The sequence below is a fragment of the Trichosurus vulpecula genome, chromosome 2, assembly GCF_011100635.1.
Source record: "Trichosurus vulpecula isolate mTriVul1 chromosome 2, mTriVul1.pri, whole genome shotgun sequence".
NCBI lineage: Eukaryota > Metazoa > Chordata > Mammalia > Diprotodontia > Phalangeridae > Trichosurus > Trichosurus vulpecula.
In genome coordinates, this window is record NC_050574.1 from 382,907,943 (window position 1) to 382,925,799 (window position 17,857).

Consider the following 17,857-nt stretch of genomic DNA (forward strand, 5'->3'; position numbering starts at 1 on the left):
GAAGAGCTTTGGAAAGACAATGGAAGATATACCATCAATATCTAGCCATTCCATGTGGTAGAAAATGAACACTATATTGTCTGATCAAAGGCAACAAAGAGAAAATGTGAAATGGAATCCAGAAAATAAAAGAATATCAGAAATTCCTGATATCCTTAATCAAATATTGAAAGTGAAAGTCAAATGATTAAGGTCGCAGAAGGAATCAAAGACATGCAAAGAATAAAATAACTCAACAACAATGAAAAACTATAGTATAGAGGCTTTAGAGGCAAAGAAATGAGAGAAGAGAGCCCCTGAAGGAGGATGTGGTAATCTTGGTACTTGGTAGTCTATATGGCTTTAAGAAGACCAATACAATGAAAGCGCAAGCTGGAACAAACATGAAATATCAAGTTTAAGATAATGAATGACAGAAGTTACCTCTATGGAGGCAACTCTACCTTCTCTGCAAAACCAGAAAGTGATGGCTCCGAATAAAATCCACAATTATTGGCTCAAATACTTCACAATGGCATGGGAAATATTAACAAAGAACTTTATCAGCTTTCTTTCTGGTGAAAGACCAATCTCATCTTTATTAACAGAAAGTGTCACTTACTTATTAGCCAAGGATGAGAACAATTAGTCACCCTACAAATGTAGGTCAAATACCTAGTTAGGTATTATATACTAAATATTCACAACTTGTATCAATAAACACAAGAAAACACTATTTTGTCTGAGAAACAAAAAGGGGTGAGCCAAAAATTCCAATGCTGTAAAGAGCAAATCATTATTAATTCAGTGATCATTGAGCAAACTACTACCAAACACTGTAGTATTCACATCACCTTTATTAAATATTACACAGCCTCAGTTCTGCACTCATGACTTTGTCAGATTTTGAAAATATGAAACATAAATCCAAGAAATGAAAATTTTAGGATATTTGATGTCCTCCTGGAAAACCTTTCTATTTAAAATATTCCATCAACAATATGTCAAAAACAACTGATGTAAAACAGGACATCTTCCAGGAATAGCTCACTATGGTTCTCCTGAATGAGTCACAGAGGAAGTAATATCAAAACATCAGATTTACTGACTTACATGGAAATTATATAGCTCCATTGAAAAGCAAATTAAAAAGCTACTTTATCTCATGAAAACTTTCTCCAATGATATCAAGAGCAAAATTCTTAACATGTGCCAAAAAAGAATAGAGACTCAAGGCTTTAAGTATAAATCCTGATGTCATATTGAACTAAAAGATAAAGTTCATACTAAAATACTTAGGACTTCTCCAGGCAAAACACACTGAATCTAACACTATCAAAGAAAGGGAAGACTTTTTCTTTGTCAAGACACTAACTGGCATCTTTATGTCAAAGGTAATAGGAAGACTATATTTAGAGTAATTAAACTATGCAGTATCAGTCTTAATTTATTCTTTTGGCATTGCAAAAAGAAAGACAACAATTCTAGAAGGTGTCCAAACTCATAAAATTCTAATTAAAACACTAGGCTTATCACTCTAGAGCAGATGTAGAAAGATGGACATTTCCTTGTCAAAAAGAGGGAAAAGAATGTTTTCAGAACACATGAAAAACCAGTTAAAAATTTACAGAAAAACTTCTCGAACAAGCAGACCTCACAAAGCAATAGAAAAGGTTGCCAACAGGTATGTTCTTCTGAATATACCTTAGCACAGAGCCTAACACACAGCAAGCGCTAAATAAACATTTACTGACTGATTGGATTTATCACGTGTAAAATAAAGTGGCTTATCTCTGGGTAGACCCTAAGAAAGATCTTAAACTTTAACCAAGAATGGAATCAAAAGATATACGATGGGTGACACGCACAAATTCAACCAACAATATATTTGATAAAGAAATGTTGAACAAATGACTGAGTCATGCAGATGTTTTCATAGAAACAGAATTGCTTATGATGATTCAGTATCAAGTCACTGTCAGAAAACTGAGAAAAGATTATTCTTTAGGAATCCAAACTTGACGGATGATTCAAACTGTGCAAGGAAGCAGTAGAAATTGTACGATGCATCACTCACTGTAGGGTACAAAAATCTGGTAACTACCAGATACCTACAAGTATACTATCATTTGGTTAATTATAACCCAGAAGTTCATTATCCTTTTCTAAACTAACAGAAGACAAATCTCTACACTGTGAATACAAACCTAAATATCATTGAGAGTACCACAATGCCAACAAGCAAGGAACTGGAGCATCCTTACAGACAGAGCTATTGTCCATAACGACCTATATATAATACCAACTCATAAAAACTAAAGAGTGATGTATTGAAACGATAAGATGGTACCAAATAGGCAGACTACACTGAGTAAAAAGCTTTCAGAAGATGATAAGATTTAGCAGAAGAAATTAAAACCATTATGAGAAAAGGATGAGGTATATGTCATTCCTATTATCTTTCTGCTACTGAAGTTATTCGGAAGCTGCTTTCAATGAATCTTCATTCACATTATATCCCAATACTAATTAAATTACAAAAAGCACTCATTTTAATCCTCCTGAACAACAGTGTACAGAAAAGAACAGTAAAATGGTGTATGGTCTTTAGACTTTTCTATCTGAACACAACCAACGAGAATGAGACCAGGTTTAAGAGTTATGATGATGATAATCAAATACCTACAAAGACATGAACTAGTGATTAAAATAATATGTGAAGTTCACTATCTTTCATAAAGATGACAAATCCCCATATCAGAAGTACAGACACAAAAACATCTTTAAGAATTTAACCAATAAAATATTGGATCCACATCATTATCATCAATGGTACTCATGTTCACATTTGCCCAGAAAACACTGTTGTGCAAAAATTTAAGAACGATGTTTAAGAAATGGCACCATAATACATATTAAAAATCTCCAAGCTATGTGTCTGAAAAACTTTGAAAACACATACACTTAGCAAAATAAAATAAAATAAAATTGTGTGGGCAGAGAATGAAGTACATATCATCTTGGCTACTATTTCAGTATACTGAAAATGCCTTCAGTGAACGTGTAGAAAATTAGTTTACATTCCAGTACTTTTATCAGTTGTAAATCAGTTGGTTTTTATCCATCTGTACAACAAACTGCATAACATCAAGGGTAAATGAATAATAGCAGGCTATAGAATTAGGATGGTTTCCATTTGAATCCCATTGAAAAAGATGAAGAAGCTGAAGTAGATAATAACAATAACAGGAGTAATAATAACAACAATAATTTTATTAAAGCATTTATTAAGCCCTTTATTAAGGGAAAGGGAGGGAAGGATCAGTCATAAGCAAAACAACGTCTAAATTAGAGAGCAATTATGTAGAGAGTTTTTTTCACAATATGCATATATATTGCATATATAAATACGTTTTTAATATATATATATATATGTATAACATATAGGTACTGAATTGAATAGCATCTAAAGAATTAAAGGAAAAACTAAATGAATAACAAGGAGAAATAGAGAATAAAATTATAATGGTGAGGGAGTTAAATATATTACATTCAGCCCTTTATAAATCTAACCAAAAATTAAATGAGGTTAATATCTTGAGTAGAATTTTAGAAAAGTTAGTTATTTATGATGAACCTCTGATAATTAGTGAATTGGAATTGGACGAGAAAAGACTATACATATTTCTCAGATTGCATAGCACCTTTATAAAAACTGATAATATATTAGGACCTAAAACCCTCACAAACAAATGGGCAAAAGAATAATATTGAACATACTCATTACTGACCACTATTCAATGATGATTAACCTGATTAGGTTAAATAAAGGGCCATTAAAAGTATTAAAAATCAATTAGAGACTAAATGGAAGCCCCACCAGAAGAATTGGTGAGTTAAAGAGCAAACCACAGAAATGGTAATTTCACTAAAGATAATAACAACAATTAGACCAAAATTAGATGATACAGACAAAGCAGTCCTAAAGGGAAAATTTGCATCTCTAAACACTTTCATTAACAAAAAGAGAAAAAAGAAATCAACAAATTGGGCATGCAACTAAAAATACATAGAAAACCAACATATTAAAAACCAAAATAGAAATCCGGAAAATCAGGTAAGATATCCACAAATTTGAAAGCAAAAATAAATAATTAATAAGACTGGTTTTGGAAAGTTATTAAAAATAAAACACAAAAATCATTATTTAATGTTATTTAAGAGATGCAAGATAAATTTTAAAAATTAAAGAAAACATTAGCAAAGAGGCTACAATAACCTGTCATAAAGAAGATATTCTATGACAAATTTGGGTTTATATTAGGAATGCAAAGTTGATTTCAAATTAGGAGAAATATAAACTGCAACAATAAAAATAGCAAAAAACAACAAAAACACGTGATTATATCAAATGATGGTGAAAAAGCTTTTCACAAGATAAAATACTCATAGGAACAAACAGGTTTACTTAATGTGATATAAGAGCCAGTACTGTATGTAACGGGGATAAACTACAATCTTATTTACAATAAGATTAGTAGTGAAACTAGTATATCCATTGCCAGCACTTCTATTTGACATAGTGCTGGAAATTACACAGCAATAAGACAAGAAAAAGAAATTGAGAGGATAATCATAGGTAAAGAAGAAACAAGATAATCACCTTTTGCAGATGATATGAAGGTATACTTAGAGAACTATGAGTCAACAAAAAATTTAATGAAAAATTTTAAACTTCAGCAAAGTTACAGGATATGAAATAAATCTAAAAAATCATCAGCATTTCTTTATAATATTGATGAAACCCAGAAGGAAGAGGTAGAGAAATACCATTTAAAATAACTGTAGAATGTACAAAATAGTTGTGAATCTACCTATAAGATACATCCAAGAACTATAAAAATACAATTACAAACACTTTTTACAAAAACAAGCACAGATTTAAATGGAGAAATAGTAACTGCTCATGGGTAAGCTAATAAAATAAAAATGACAAAATTATTCAAATTAATTTACTTATTCAGCACATACCAATCAAACTAGAAAAAATAATAACAATTCGCATGGAAGCACAAAAACATTAAAAAATCTCAAGAAAAAAACAACAAAAAAAATAAAGATGGATGAAGAAAGAATAGCAGCACCAGAAAGCAAACTATACTACAAAAGAGTAATTCTCAAAATAGTATGGTACTGGTTAAAAAACTCACTGACCAGTAGAACAGATTGGGTATAGAACATACAGAAGCAAATGAACCTAGTAGACTAGTGTTTGGTAAGCACAAAGGCCTATCTATAATATGAAAAAATGTTCCAAATCACTAATTAGAAAAATGCAAAGTAAAGCAATTCTGAAGTCCCACCTCACAGATAGGCAAAGATGGCTAAAAATGAATGAATGAAAAACTGAATAAATAGCAAATGCTACAGGAATGGAAGAAAACATATATGATGCATCGCTAGTAGAGCTGTGTAATGAGTCCATCCATTCTAGAAGTAATTTTGAATTATACACAAAAAGGTACTAAACAGTGTGTACCCTTTAACTGCTAGGCTTATGCCCCAAAGAAGTCAAAAAGGAATACATCCTTTTATGTACAAAAATACTCACAGCAGCTCTTCTTGTGTGGCAAGGGTGCCTTTCAAACTGGGGAATGGCTAAGCAAACTGGTATAGGAATGAATGGAATACTATTGTAAGAAATGAAGAAAAAGATAGTTTCAAAGAGACATGGAAAGGCTTGAATGAACTAATATAGAGTGAAATATGTAGAAGCAGAAAAAACATTTATACTAAATAATGTCAATATTATAAAAACAAGTAATTCTGAAAGACTTTAAAAACTGATTAAATAATTAACTACAATTCTAGAAGACTGATAAACTATCCAGCTCATGACCAAGAGTTGATACACTAATAAGCAGAATAAGAAATACACTTTTGGATGTGATCAATGCTGGAATTTGTTTCATATTTCTATGGTTTTGTAACAAGAGCATTCTGTATCTCTTTCCTTTTGTACTTTTTAATGAATAGAGAGAGGTAAGGAGGAAAAAAAAAACCAAGAGAAGGAAAGAAGGGAGAAAAAACATTCAGTTTTACTGTGGACTTGCACTCCTTCGCATTTAAAGGAAAAGCAACTCTTTATGAACGCCATAGCTATGAAAAAGATGTTACAGGAAATATTTTTGATTTTGAAATTTAGAAAAATTTCAAAATATGAGAGATGAGACAAATGGTCTGATTTTTTCTTAAATACTGATGTAACATTAAACCTGGAATTTTCTTTTATGTTTTTATACATTTAACACAAAAAAATATTCTAATGAATGGTTTGGCAAGTTGTATCACCAAAGCAAGAAGGTGCCATATGAAAACCATATGGATGAATAGAAAACTACAGATAATAGAAAATAACTAAATTTATTAACCACAAAAGTATTTTAATACTATCTAACAAAAACAATAGGGGTAAATAAATTTTAAGACAAGAATAACTTACAATAAAAGCAGGGGCATTACATTAGCCTATTTTTAACAAAAGGAACCAATTATATTAAAATTCAAAATATATTAATCAATTTTTTTAAAGTTCATAGACTCCAGCTTAAGAACCTTTGTTCTGTCCTCAAACCTGCATCCCTTTTTACTTATAGTCCCTTTGCCTCAACTGTCCTCCCTTTTTGGTTTTTAACTTATTACTCATTCATTGATGGATTACTCCTTTTCTCAAAAGGATTTTATGTAACTTGCCCAGGGTCTCACATCTAGTGGCAAAAGAAGGGTCTAGCTCTTACTGCCAGACCTATAAAATTCAGCCTCATATGCTTTATATAGCTAACAGTAGGCACCATATTTTTGTTTGTTATCAGGACAGATAAGAATGAGTATATAGCAGCCCTGGGACATAGTAGGAATCAATGTGACGACTCTAATTGTCAATTTTTTATTGGGGGGCAGGGAAAAAGGAGTGTGAACTATGAATTAGTCCTTTTTGATAACAGCTTTACTCATGGCAGCCATGATGTTGTTGAGTTCTTCACTCTTCTTCTTCGCCTGAATATGGGTTTTACATCATTTTAAAAATATGAATTCTAGGGCACACTTATCTCTAGAGACCTTTTTCCATGTACCATCTCTTATACGTGGTAAACCCACACACGTCCCAGATCATGTCTCTCACAAACTTGGTGTGGTGGGTCAAGCACCCATGATGGCAGCACTGCCATGGTTTTATCACATTCTTGGTGATTTAGTGACTCTTGTTGACACTCACTGCCATAGTGTAGTGGATGGCCATATCTATGTCTACTGTCACTCTAATGACAGCAGGAGCAAAAGTCCCTGTATGTCTCTTTTTTGAATTCCAGTTTCACATCACAGCCTACCTTTTGGAGATTCCCAAATGAATTTCCTATATGCACTTGCAACTCAATAAAGTTTACTTTGGACTCACTATCTTTCCCCTGAAACCAATCCTACTTCCTTTTTTTCAACTGTGGGCACCACAATTTTCAAGTTATGAAGTTCTGAAATCTCAGTTATCTCAAACTCCTTCCTCACTCTCATCTTTCATATCCAATCAGATGCCACATTTTTTCATCACTCTAACATAGGGTCTCAGCATGCTCAAACTGGACTACTGCAGTAGCCTCCTAAGTGGGCTGCTTTTTCTTTAGGGCAGGTTTTTTTTTAACCAAGAGTCCATGAATTTATTCTTTAAAAATGTTTTGATAATTGTACTTCAATGCAATTGGCTCTCTTTGTAGTCCTATGTATTTTATTTTATTCATTTAAAAACATTATTCAAGAAAAGATCCCTAGGCTTCCCCAGATTGCCGAAGGGGTTCATGACACACAAAAAAGGTCAAGAACCCCTTCTTCCTCTCAAATAGATCCTCCATCCAGCAAGCCTAAAAGATAGGCTTGATCAGGTCACTTCTCTGCCCACTGAACTCCAGGTACTCTCTCTTGCCCCAAGAATAGAACAAACTCTTGATTCCAGTATTAAAGTTCGTTTTACTCGGACCCCAGTTTACTACACATCATACCCTTTCAAACACTCTATGTTCCAGCCAAACTGGCATGCTTGATGTTTGCCATGCAGGACCTTCCATTATCCATTGCCATGCTTTTCTGTAATCTGTTGCTTGAGATGCTCTCCTCCATGATTTCTTAAAATTCTGATCTTCCTTCAAGGCTTGGATCACGTGTTAATCTCCTATACCAGATCATCCTTGATCCTCCATGTTGTTAAAACTTACCCTCCCTCCCACATTACCTTGAATTTATTTTGTATACATTTTGTATTCACTTATTCACGCACATGTTGTTTTCCCCCAATAGAACGTAAGCTACTTGTGTGCACAGATTATATCCAGTGTATGACGCACAGTAAGTATCAAATACCTGTCAAATGGGAATAAAAATGACACTTACCCCAAACGGGTGCTGTGAGGATCAAATGAGATAATAGATGTAAAGTGTTTTGCAAACCCCAAAGTCCTATATAAATGCTAAGCTATTAATAATTAACTAACTACCCTGGGAGAGTATTATTATGCTCAATTTATAGATAGGGGAACTGAGGCTCCAAGAGGTTAGATGACTTTGCCCAAGTTTCACTGAAGCCAGTAAATGTCAAAGCTAGGATCTGAACCCAAGCCTCCTATCTACAAGTCCAGAGGGGTGACCTCTCAACAAGACTGATTTCTAGCCATCAAAACTAGTGTCTTCAGTATCAAATACTGGCCATATATACCCTCCAACATCACCTCTCCTACAAGCATATGCTAGATCAACACCCATAAAACAGAGGATAGAACTACTGAGGTACTTTAGGTAAAAGCATTTTTTTCCCTCCCAAGATACTTGCATAGTTTTCTCAATGGTCCAATTAGTTTTGGCAACCCTTTCTAATATTCCTTTCAAGAATAAAACCTAGATAAGAGAATAGTGATAGTACTAGTAACAATTTCTTATATAAAAGAACAAAATATTTTGGAATAAAAGCTAGGGGGAGAACAAAGGAAATATAAAGATGGAAATGTTAATTGTACCTTAAAGAACCCTGCTTCAGGACCACACCTGTCATATACACTCCTGGATTTACCTATAGCCATGATAATACCTTGCATGTTCGGTGTCATCATGATCTGCCACAAGGGATTTAAGGTAAAAGGTTGGAATGGTTAACATTTTTAAATGTTAAGAAAATATCTTCATGTACATGCCAGCTACAAAGCATCCCATAGACACAGCCAGAAAATACTGTTATAGCTATTGCTCATGACTCACAAATTAATCATAGCGTTTGTTTCTTCTACAGTAAATCTAACCTGATATGCATATAAAGATATATTCTTTTAAATCAGCCAGTGATAAAAATACATGCACTGTTAAACATCACCCCAACACTTAGAAATTCTGCCCAAAGCACACACATGGGAACTCTTATCCAAATGGAAAGTTTAAATGAAGAAATCCATTAAATCCAACCCACCCCACTATACAAGCAAGTTCCTCCCAAAACGTGAAAATTCAATACTTACATGCTTATTAAATGAATTATACTACTTTCAAAGAGACAATATAATATGAAAATGTTACATGGAACAGTTTATTGATATCAGAAAGCAATTGGTATTACTTTCTTTGGTTTCATGGCATTTCTTCAATGACTAAATCACGTAATATAACTATATAATCTTCAATGATGTAACAAAATGTTTGCAGAACCAAAGAATCAAAAGCAGGACCACAAAGTTAATATGATGGTTCCTTGGAGTAATTAAAGAAGTTATGTTTACTAGTTTGCCATTAAAATATAGAGAGGTTTGTAATTATAGTATTTCAATTGAACCATATTGTACCTAAAGTCCCTAAGATCTAACATTTACATACCTAACAAGTACCTTAAAACCACACTACTTTTATCACAAATATCTTTTTGTCTGTTCTAGTATTAAGTGCAGTACTCCCTTAAGTTATTTTTCAGGGGCTAGTAATCTCAATCATAGCACTATTATAATATTAATATGAGATTCCTATGGCAGAGTAGATTGAAAACTAGAAAGATCTGGATTCAAGTCTAGGCCTCTGACACATACTGTCTCTGGGACGCTCAGCAAGTCACTTAACTTTATACTTAATTTTTTATTATGTTTACTTGTTTAACACCACAATTATTTTCAATTCTCAATTATGCATTCTAATATAACAATTTAATAATTCAATTATGCTTCTTTTTAGGTGGATTTTATTGCTACGATCTCTCCTACACTCATGTCACTGACTTTTCCCTGTTGCTGTTACTGTTTAGAAACTACCTTCCTTCAAGTATATCAGAAAGCAAAGGGAGAAATTCCACAGTAGTTAGAAAAAGGGATCAAAGATTTAGTTGATCTATAGAAAATCTAGGGTGATTCTAGAAAAACCCACAACCGGAATAGGACAGATTCCCCCCAACCCCCGGAAGCACTTCTTGGTGTATATGACAAATATTTCTTAGAACGTGGAACAATAAGGAGTTCACAATAATATTGCTATTGTATCTTTTTAATAACCCTTAAGGAAGTGGAAAAATAAATGCTGATAAACTACTCTGTGCCATCCCATAGTTTTCCCAGAGCCTCCTTAGCTTCTGCACACCTCCCTACTACTCTTAGGCTTTGCAAATGAAAATATAAGAATAAATAATTTAGGCATAATAACAAGATAGGGAGAAATTATTTATACCAGAAGCATTTTTTAATGCTTAAAAGCTGTTTTATAAGATTTTAGCATTAAATATGATATAATATACTTGTTTTATCCATTTGATATAATCCCCAAGTCTTTCATCTTTAGTTTTAAATATAATTTCCAGCTTTCATTAATATGATCAAGGAAGTTAGTTACTCAATACCACAGATCACAGAATCATAAATTTAGAGCTGAGAGTGGCAAAGTTAAATGTTATACAGAAAGTTACTTATGTGTGAATATGCAGGCATGCTAAAAATACTTGTGCCAAGCAGCAAAATAAGATAGGTAAGTTTGTGGTGCAAAGGGCTATAAGAACAGTACCTCATCATCATAACCCCCCTTGACTGACTCAAGCATAAATGTCCCTACATGAGGAACCGCCACCTGTACAACTTCCTGGTTAGAAGGTGGTTGACTGATGGCTTTTTCAGGGGTCTGCAGAAGAAAATAATGAGCATGAAAAATTAGGAAAAAAAAGAGAATAACCTAAAACAGCAAAACTATTTTGGGGGGAGGGTGTATATGAAAGATGGATTCTTTCAGGCTACAAGAAAGGCCCGTAACATTAAATTTCTTCCTTTAAACTATATGCCTCACACTAAACACTTCTCAATTTTATTTATTTAAATAGTTTGAACTCCAAATTCTTAATATGTGCATTGTATAATCTAAAAGTATTTTCCATACACCTATATCTTAATGTATACTGAAGATTATGTTGAAAGGGTAATTAAAAGTAATTTTAAAACTTTTATTTAAACAAATGGTAGTCTTTAGTTTCTTATTTGCTACGAATGGAATGTTAACTGTGTATAATAAAAATACTTATTCAGTCATTGGAAGAAAACATAGAATGTCTCAAGATGAGCTGAAAGGGATCTTAGAGGCATTCTAGTCCAATGCTTTCATTTCAGAGATGGACCAAATGGGCTCAGAATTGTGAAATGAATTGCTTAAGGTCATATAAATAGTAATAAGTGAAAGAACCAGCATCAAACCCAGAACCTCTACCTTCAAATCCAGTACTCTTTCAAATGAACCGAGTAAATCATAGTGAAAAGTATGAATTACAAAAATTTTGAAAAATGAAATTCAGCTTTATTATTTTCCAGTTTGACCAATACATCAAAGACTGTAAGTATTGAAATGGTTCCTTTATTGACTCAATAAAATAATATTTTTAACAGATTTCCAAAGACTTTATCAACTGTTTATCAACAATAGGCCACTTGTAAAGAACTTAACCTACCTTCAAGTCAGAAAGAAATATCCTAATAATAAACATTAACCATAAACTCATGGAATTATAGGATTTCTAATTATTGGATCCTGAATTTAGGAAGCTGTATTGTAGTATAAAACAAAGGTACTTTAAAAGAAACACCAGCACTTGAAAGACAGGGACATTTTCTGGTTTTTCACTGACCCCCATTCAGAAAGCCCTTAGTAAATAAATATTAGGAATTGTCAAAGATGAAAGCTGCCATTATCCTCACCACTAATAGACGTTATTGTAAAGTTTGGCACTGTTCCAATGTTTCAGGGCAGTCTGCATGAAAGCCTGGATTCTAGAATGCTATGCCAGTATGTTATAAACTTTGGCATATCTTACACCAGGTTGGAAAAGTTTCAGCGATGGATCTAGCAAAGGCACGAATGTCTTGTCATCCTAGGACTAGCCTTACCAAGTGATGATTTTTTTCAGTCATGGTGATTTAAGAAGAGTTACTATTAAAGTGGAAGGGATTTATGATCTGTGGCAGTGGTGGGAGTAGCTACAACAATGAAATCACAGATCTTTAAGATTTTCTATTGTTCCATTAAGTTAAATAATTTCTAGCTCAAATATGCTGCTAACTCATACATATATACATACATATCCATCAGCTCATATAATTTCTAGCTCTGTGGATATAGATTATGGAATTTAGCAGATGTTATCTTAATCCTTGTATTATTCCTGTGAGTAAAGAATGAAAAGTACTAAGTTTCCATTTCAGAATGACAAAATTTGAAGTTAATGGTTAAGAAAATGGTGTACAGTCACTTAGGTCAAACCAAGTGAAAATAGATTTTGTGATTTACATCATAGTTTACTGAACTAATTTCCTATAAAGAGAGAACAAAAGACATTCTAAAGTCTAATGACACTCTGGAGATAAGTGATTTGGTATCCATCCAGTGGTAAGAATAATATTAAAGACTATATTTGGGAATGTTAAATATTACGTATGCCAAAAAATTGCTTCCTCACAGAACTTTCTTTTCCCATAGGCACCCATTAATTATGTAAGTATTTACAAGGAAAAAAGTACTTTTAAAATGTGTTTTACAATGCTTTCGATAACTTTGTTTTATGTGTACATGTGCTTAACTTGCCTCCACATATTCAAATTGTACAGAAGAGAAAGCACATAATTTCTCAAACACAAGTTAAATCAGACACTGATATTTACATTTCATACAATAGAAAACAGGGCTATTTTATCAATTCTTTATATTAATATATGGCATTTACCTAAAAGTCAACTAATTGCTATGTATGCATTGAATAAGAATCAGAATTACAGAACTACAAGGGACCTTGGAAATCATCTAGTCTAAACTCCCTTCATTTTTAAGGGAAGAAACAAATGCCCTATAAGGGTAAGTGAATGGTCCCAAGTCAAACAATTAGTAGCAGCAGAAACAGGACTAGAACCCAGACAAAAATCTAATGTTCTTTTCTCTAAACTCCACTGAAAACGTCTTGAATATAACTGTCTAAAACACACACACACACACACACACACACACACACTCACTCACTCTCTCTCTCTCACATAACAACTAAACAAAAATTCTTACCAGCTGTAAAACAGTTTCAGGATTTTTATCTTCATATTCTGATGATGCCTTGGTAATTGCTTGCATTGTTTCTTCTTTCAAATACTTGGCAAGATCACTTCTTGATGGCTGCTCTAGGTATTCAGGTTCTTCTGCTTGTGCTTAATGACAAAAGAATTAATTATATATTTAATATGAATTTCAAAAGGAACTGATTTGAATTCATATTTGTTTATTTAATAATAAGAAATATGTTGTTCATTTATTTCAGCTGTGTCCAACGTTTTGTGACTCTATTTGGGGTTTTCTTGGCAAAGATACTGGAGTGCTTTGACATTTCCTTCTCCAGCTCATTTTACAGGTGAGGAAACTGAAGCAAACAGAGTGAAGTGACTTGCCCAGGGTCACACACCTAATATGTCTGAGGCCAGATTTGAGTTCACAAAGATGTGTCTTCCTGACTCCAGACCTGGCACTCTATTCACTGTGACACCTAATTGCCAATAAATTTTATACTTCTCTTTAAAATGATATCAATAAATATAAATAAAGTTATATGCTTCTAGTTTATGTAACTTTTACATACTGTCACAAGACAATTTTGAACCTTATAAAACCCTAGATGAACAATTCCTGCTAAGGAAAAAATGGAAAAGAACCTAAAGTTAGAAAAAATATTCACAATTAACTATAGTATTTGAAATATGCTTTTCTGGCATATCTCCACACAAAAATATCATTATGGGAAAATATGAACATAAATTATATGTATATATATATTTATATATATATCTATATATATATAGATGTATGCATATATGCATATATTTAACACACTTAATAAATAGGGAATTTTTTAAAACAACATTCCTGTTCTGAGTTCCTATTGCCCATATAGGAAGCACGTAGCCATAATAAATGTAAATTTGGAAAATGGGAATACTGAAATGCAGAAAGATGACAGAAAAAAAGATAGGCTCTCTTGACCATCCCCCCACTTTTTTTCTAGTAAGTTTTCTGAGGTAGAGCTTGTAATATATTTGCTTATTAACAATTTTTAAAACTGTCCAAATAGGATATCACTTAAGGGAGAACACACTAATTTTAATGTCTATGCATTTATGCATATATGTCAATTATATTAAATAAACTCCTTATTTCATAAGAACTGCTGGAAATTTGGAAAAGTTTGGCAGAAAGTAGGCTTAGAAAACTATTTTACACAACATGTCACAATAAGTTCCAACTGATTATGTAACCTAAATATAAAAGGCCATATACAATAAAATTTTTAAAAATTAAAAGATACAGGAGATTTCTTTTATAACTAAAGCTGGCTGAAGAATTCCAATCCAAATAAGAGAGAAAGGAGATCACAAAAAATAAAAAACAATTCCTACTATATAAAATTAAAAATCCTTTGCACAAATTCAATAATACTTGGATAAGGGAAACTGTCACAAGGAGAAATATCCTTTTATCAAATATCTGATAAAGATCTAATAGCAAATATATATCAATAATTAATACCAGTCTGTAATACCAAGAGCCATTTCCCAATAGTGAAGCTGTCAAAAATAGGGAAAGAATTCATAAAGGAGGAAATGCAAACTATCAACAACTGCATGAAAGAATGCTTCAAATCGTTATTGGTGTGAAATGTTAAAAGTGCTAAAGTGCTAAAATAATTCTGAGGCCTTAATCTACATCCAGCAAATTTGCAAAGATGGACAAGAGACAGTTAAAAAAAATCTATGTTGAAAGGATTGTTGGGAAGACAGGCACACTAATAATTCAGAGGTGGTCAAGTGGATTAGTCTAACCCATTACTTTAAAGTGATCATTATTTTAAAAAAAAAATTATTGCTGTCTTATAGTTATGTCTCACCTACCCTTGTAACAAGTCATTTCTCGTAATAAGGAATAAAAGAAAAGAAACTGAAGAAACATAATTAGTAAAGTAAAACAGTCTAGCAGTATAGACTACAAACCATTCTGGAAAACAACTTTAAATTAAGTGATTAAAAATAATTTAACTATTCAACTCTATGACTCAGGGATCCAAGATAGCAACATACCTCAAAGAGTTGAAAAAAAAAAGCAAAGTCCCATACATATTAAAATGTTCATAGCAGCCCTTTTTATATTAGAAAAAAAAAGTAAATAAAGCAGATGTCCATCCACCAAATGAAGAAGCAGCTAAAAAAGACATATAGGAATCATTTATATGGATATGACTAATTCAAAGACACATGCAAGAGTTGTGTCAATCGACAGAGAAGTAAATAGAATCAAGTGAATGATATATACAAAAGCTGTAACAATGCAAATAAAATAATGGTGAAACAAAGTAGAACATTATATAATAGTAATGACCTGTATCTTCCATCGAATAAATGAGAAGAATCACTCATCTTTTCTTAATACTCAATGGGTATACAACATTAAATACACCATCAAACTCGGTCATTATAGTTGTGATTTGTTACACAGGAAGGGACGGGTCAACTGGGCAGGCTTGGGTGGTCATATTCAGAAATGGCCATGATGTAAAAACAAACAAAAAAACCCAATTTTTTCTTTTCAAACTACAAAAAGAGCAGCTGGTGGAGAGATCTTATGTTAGGAGGTTTCAGCATCACTAGCAGGTAAGTGCCTTGGGGGATAGAGTGCCTGCCCTAGAGTCAGGAAGACTCACCTTCCTGAGTTCAAACCTGGCTTCAGACACTCACTATGTGACCCTGGGCAAGTCATTTAACCGTTTGCTTCAATTTCCTCATTTGTAAAATGAGCTGGAGAATGAAATGGCAAAACCACTCCAATATCTTTGCCAAGAAATCCCCAAATGGGGCCACAAAAGTCAGACACAACTGTAAACAACAACAAAATTGGCAGCACCCACTCACAGCCCCATTTTTTATGACCAGCCTCATGGACTATGACAGTGTTTCTTTTAACTGTAAAAGAAAATTAAAGGGGGAGGAGCCCCAGGCCGAGCCAGAGCCAGGGCGGGGGCCTTGGTTGGGGTACAGGAGCACCGGGCTCCGATGGTTGTGGAGGTCAGTGTGCGGGTTGCTCCGCCCGTCCTTCAGTCAGCCAGTCGGCAGTGAGGGCGGCCCCACTGCCCTGCTCCTTCTCCTCCACGGCGCTTGGAGCGCCCTAACTGCCGCTGTGACTGGGTGGAAGATGGCTCCGGGCGGATGGATATCTTAATGACGGTCTCCAAATTTGTTCCCTCTGTGCCAGGGGTGCCAATGCCTCAGCTTTAGAGAGACTGGTCCAGAACAGTTTCAGTCAATGAACACTATATTGGATTGGTCAATACCTTTTTGAAACTGTCTGCAGCGAGATGCACGTAAGTTTTTGAATTACCTAACACAACTGCGGATGTTTCACAAGAGAGAAAGGGGGAAAAGCAAAATGGCTGCCTACCCAATGGCAACATTGCAGGGAAAATAACACCAGCGCACCAGACCCAACTTGGGTTCATGAGACCTTCCAGGGAACATTAACTAATGAAACCAGTTGTCTCCCTTGTGACACTGGAAGTAGCAAAGATGAAGATGTTTTAGATCTGTTGATGTCAATTACTCACTGTTTAAGGGGTTTTAGGGGCACGGAAACTACGCAGCGAATACAAATATTACTGCGAAGAAGAATGTCGCAGCAAACCGGTAGCGCACAAAATGATGAAAGTAAAAAAACTGCCCACGATTTTGACGCTGCACTTGAAGAGATTCAAATATACGGATCAGCTTCGCCCATACACAAAACCTTCTTATCACGTAGCTTTTCCTTTGAAATTTGGACTATTTAACCCTTCGGGAGACGCCACCAATCCCAACAGAACGTATGACCTTGTTGCTGTGGTGGTTCACTGTGGAAGCGGCCCTAATCGAGCCTACTAAGTTCCAATAGTTAAGTCACAATTTTTGGTTGTTGTTTAATGATGATGTTATAGGGAAAATGGATGCGTGAGCTATTGAAGAATTCTACCGGTTGACGTCAGACGTCTCAAAAGAACCCTGAGTCTGGTTACGTCGTCGTCTTTCAGTCTGGGGACTGAATGGGAGCTGTGGTAAAGAGATGCTTTCTGCCTCATTTCTTCGGTTATTTCGGAAAGGATCACGCACCTTTTTTTCCAGAAAAGTTAAATGGAGGGAGCTCAGGAGGCGGTAGTGCACTCGGCACACAACACTCTAAGACTATGGATTAACAAGCCCTTTGTATCATAGTAGTCGATTTATTTGCGCAGGGATCATGCTGTCTGTATAGTTCCACGGAAGAATAATTTGAAATCAGAGAT

General features: G+C 33.9%; 1 protein-coding gene across 3 annotated transcripts in view; it reads right to left on the reverse strand.

Moving 5' to 3' along the window:
- Positions 1–17,857, reverse strand: part of USP25 (ubiquitin specific peptidase 25) — a 188,323-nt gene that overhangs the window by 45,625 nt on the left and 124,841 nt on the right. For 2 of the 3 annotated variants that reach the window (XM_036744290.1, XM_036744289.1), the window contains one exon: positions 13,573–13,712. In XM_036744290.1, the coding sequence (XP_036600185.1) occupies positions 13,573–13,712 (140 nt within the window). Of the gene's footprint in view, positions 1–9,038; positions 9,135–11,046; positions 11,161–13,572; positions 13,713–17,857 lie in introns of all 3 variants that reach the window. The other variant, XM_036744291.1, reaches the window with a different exon arrangement.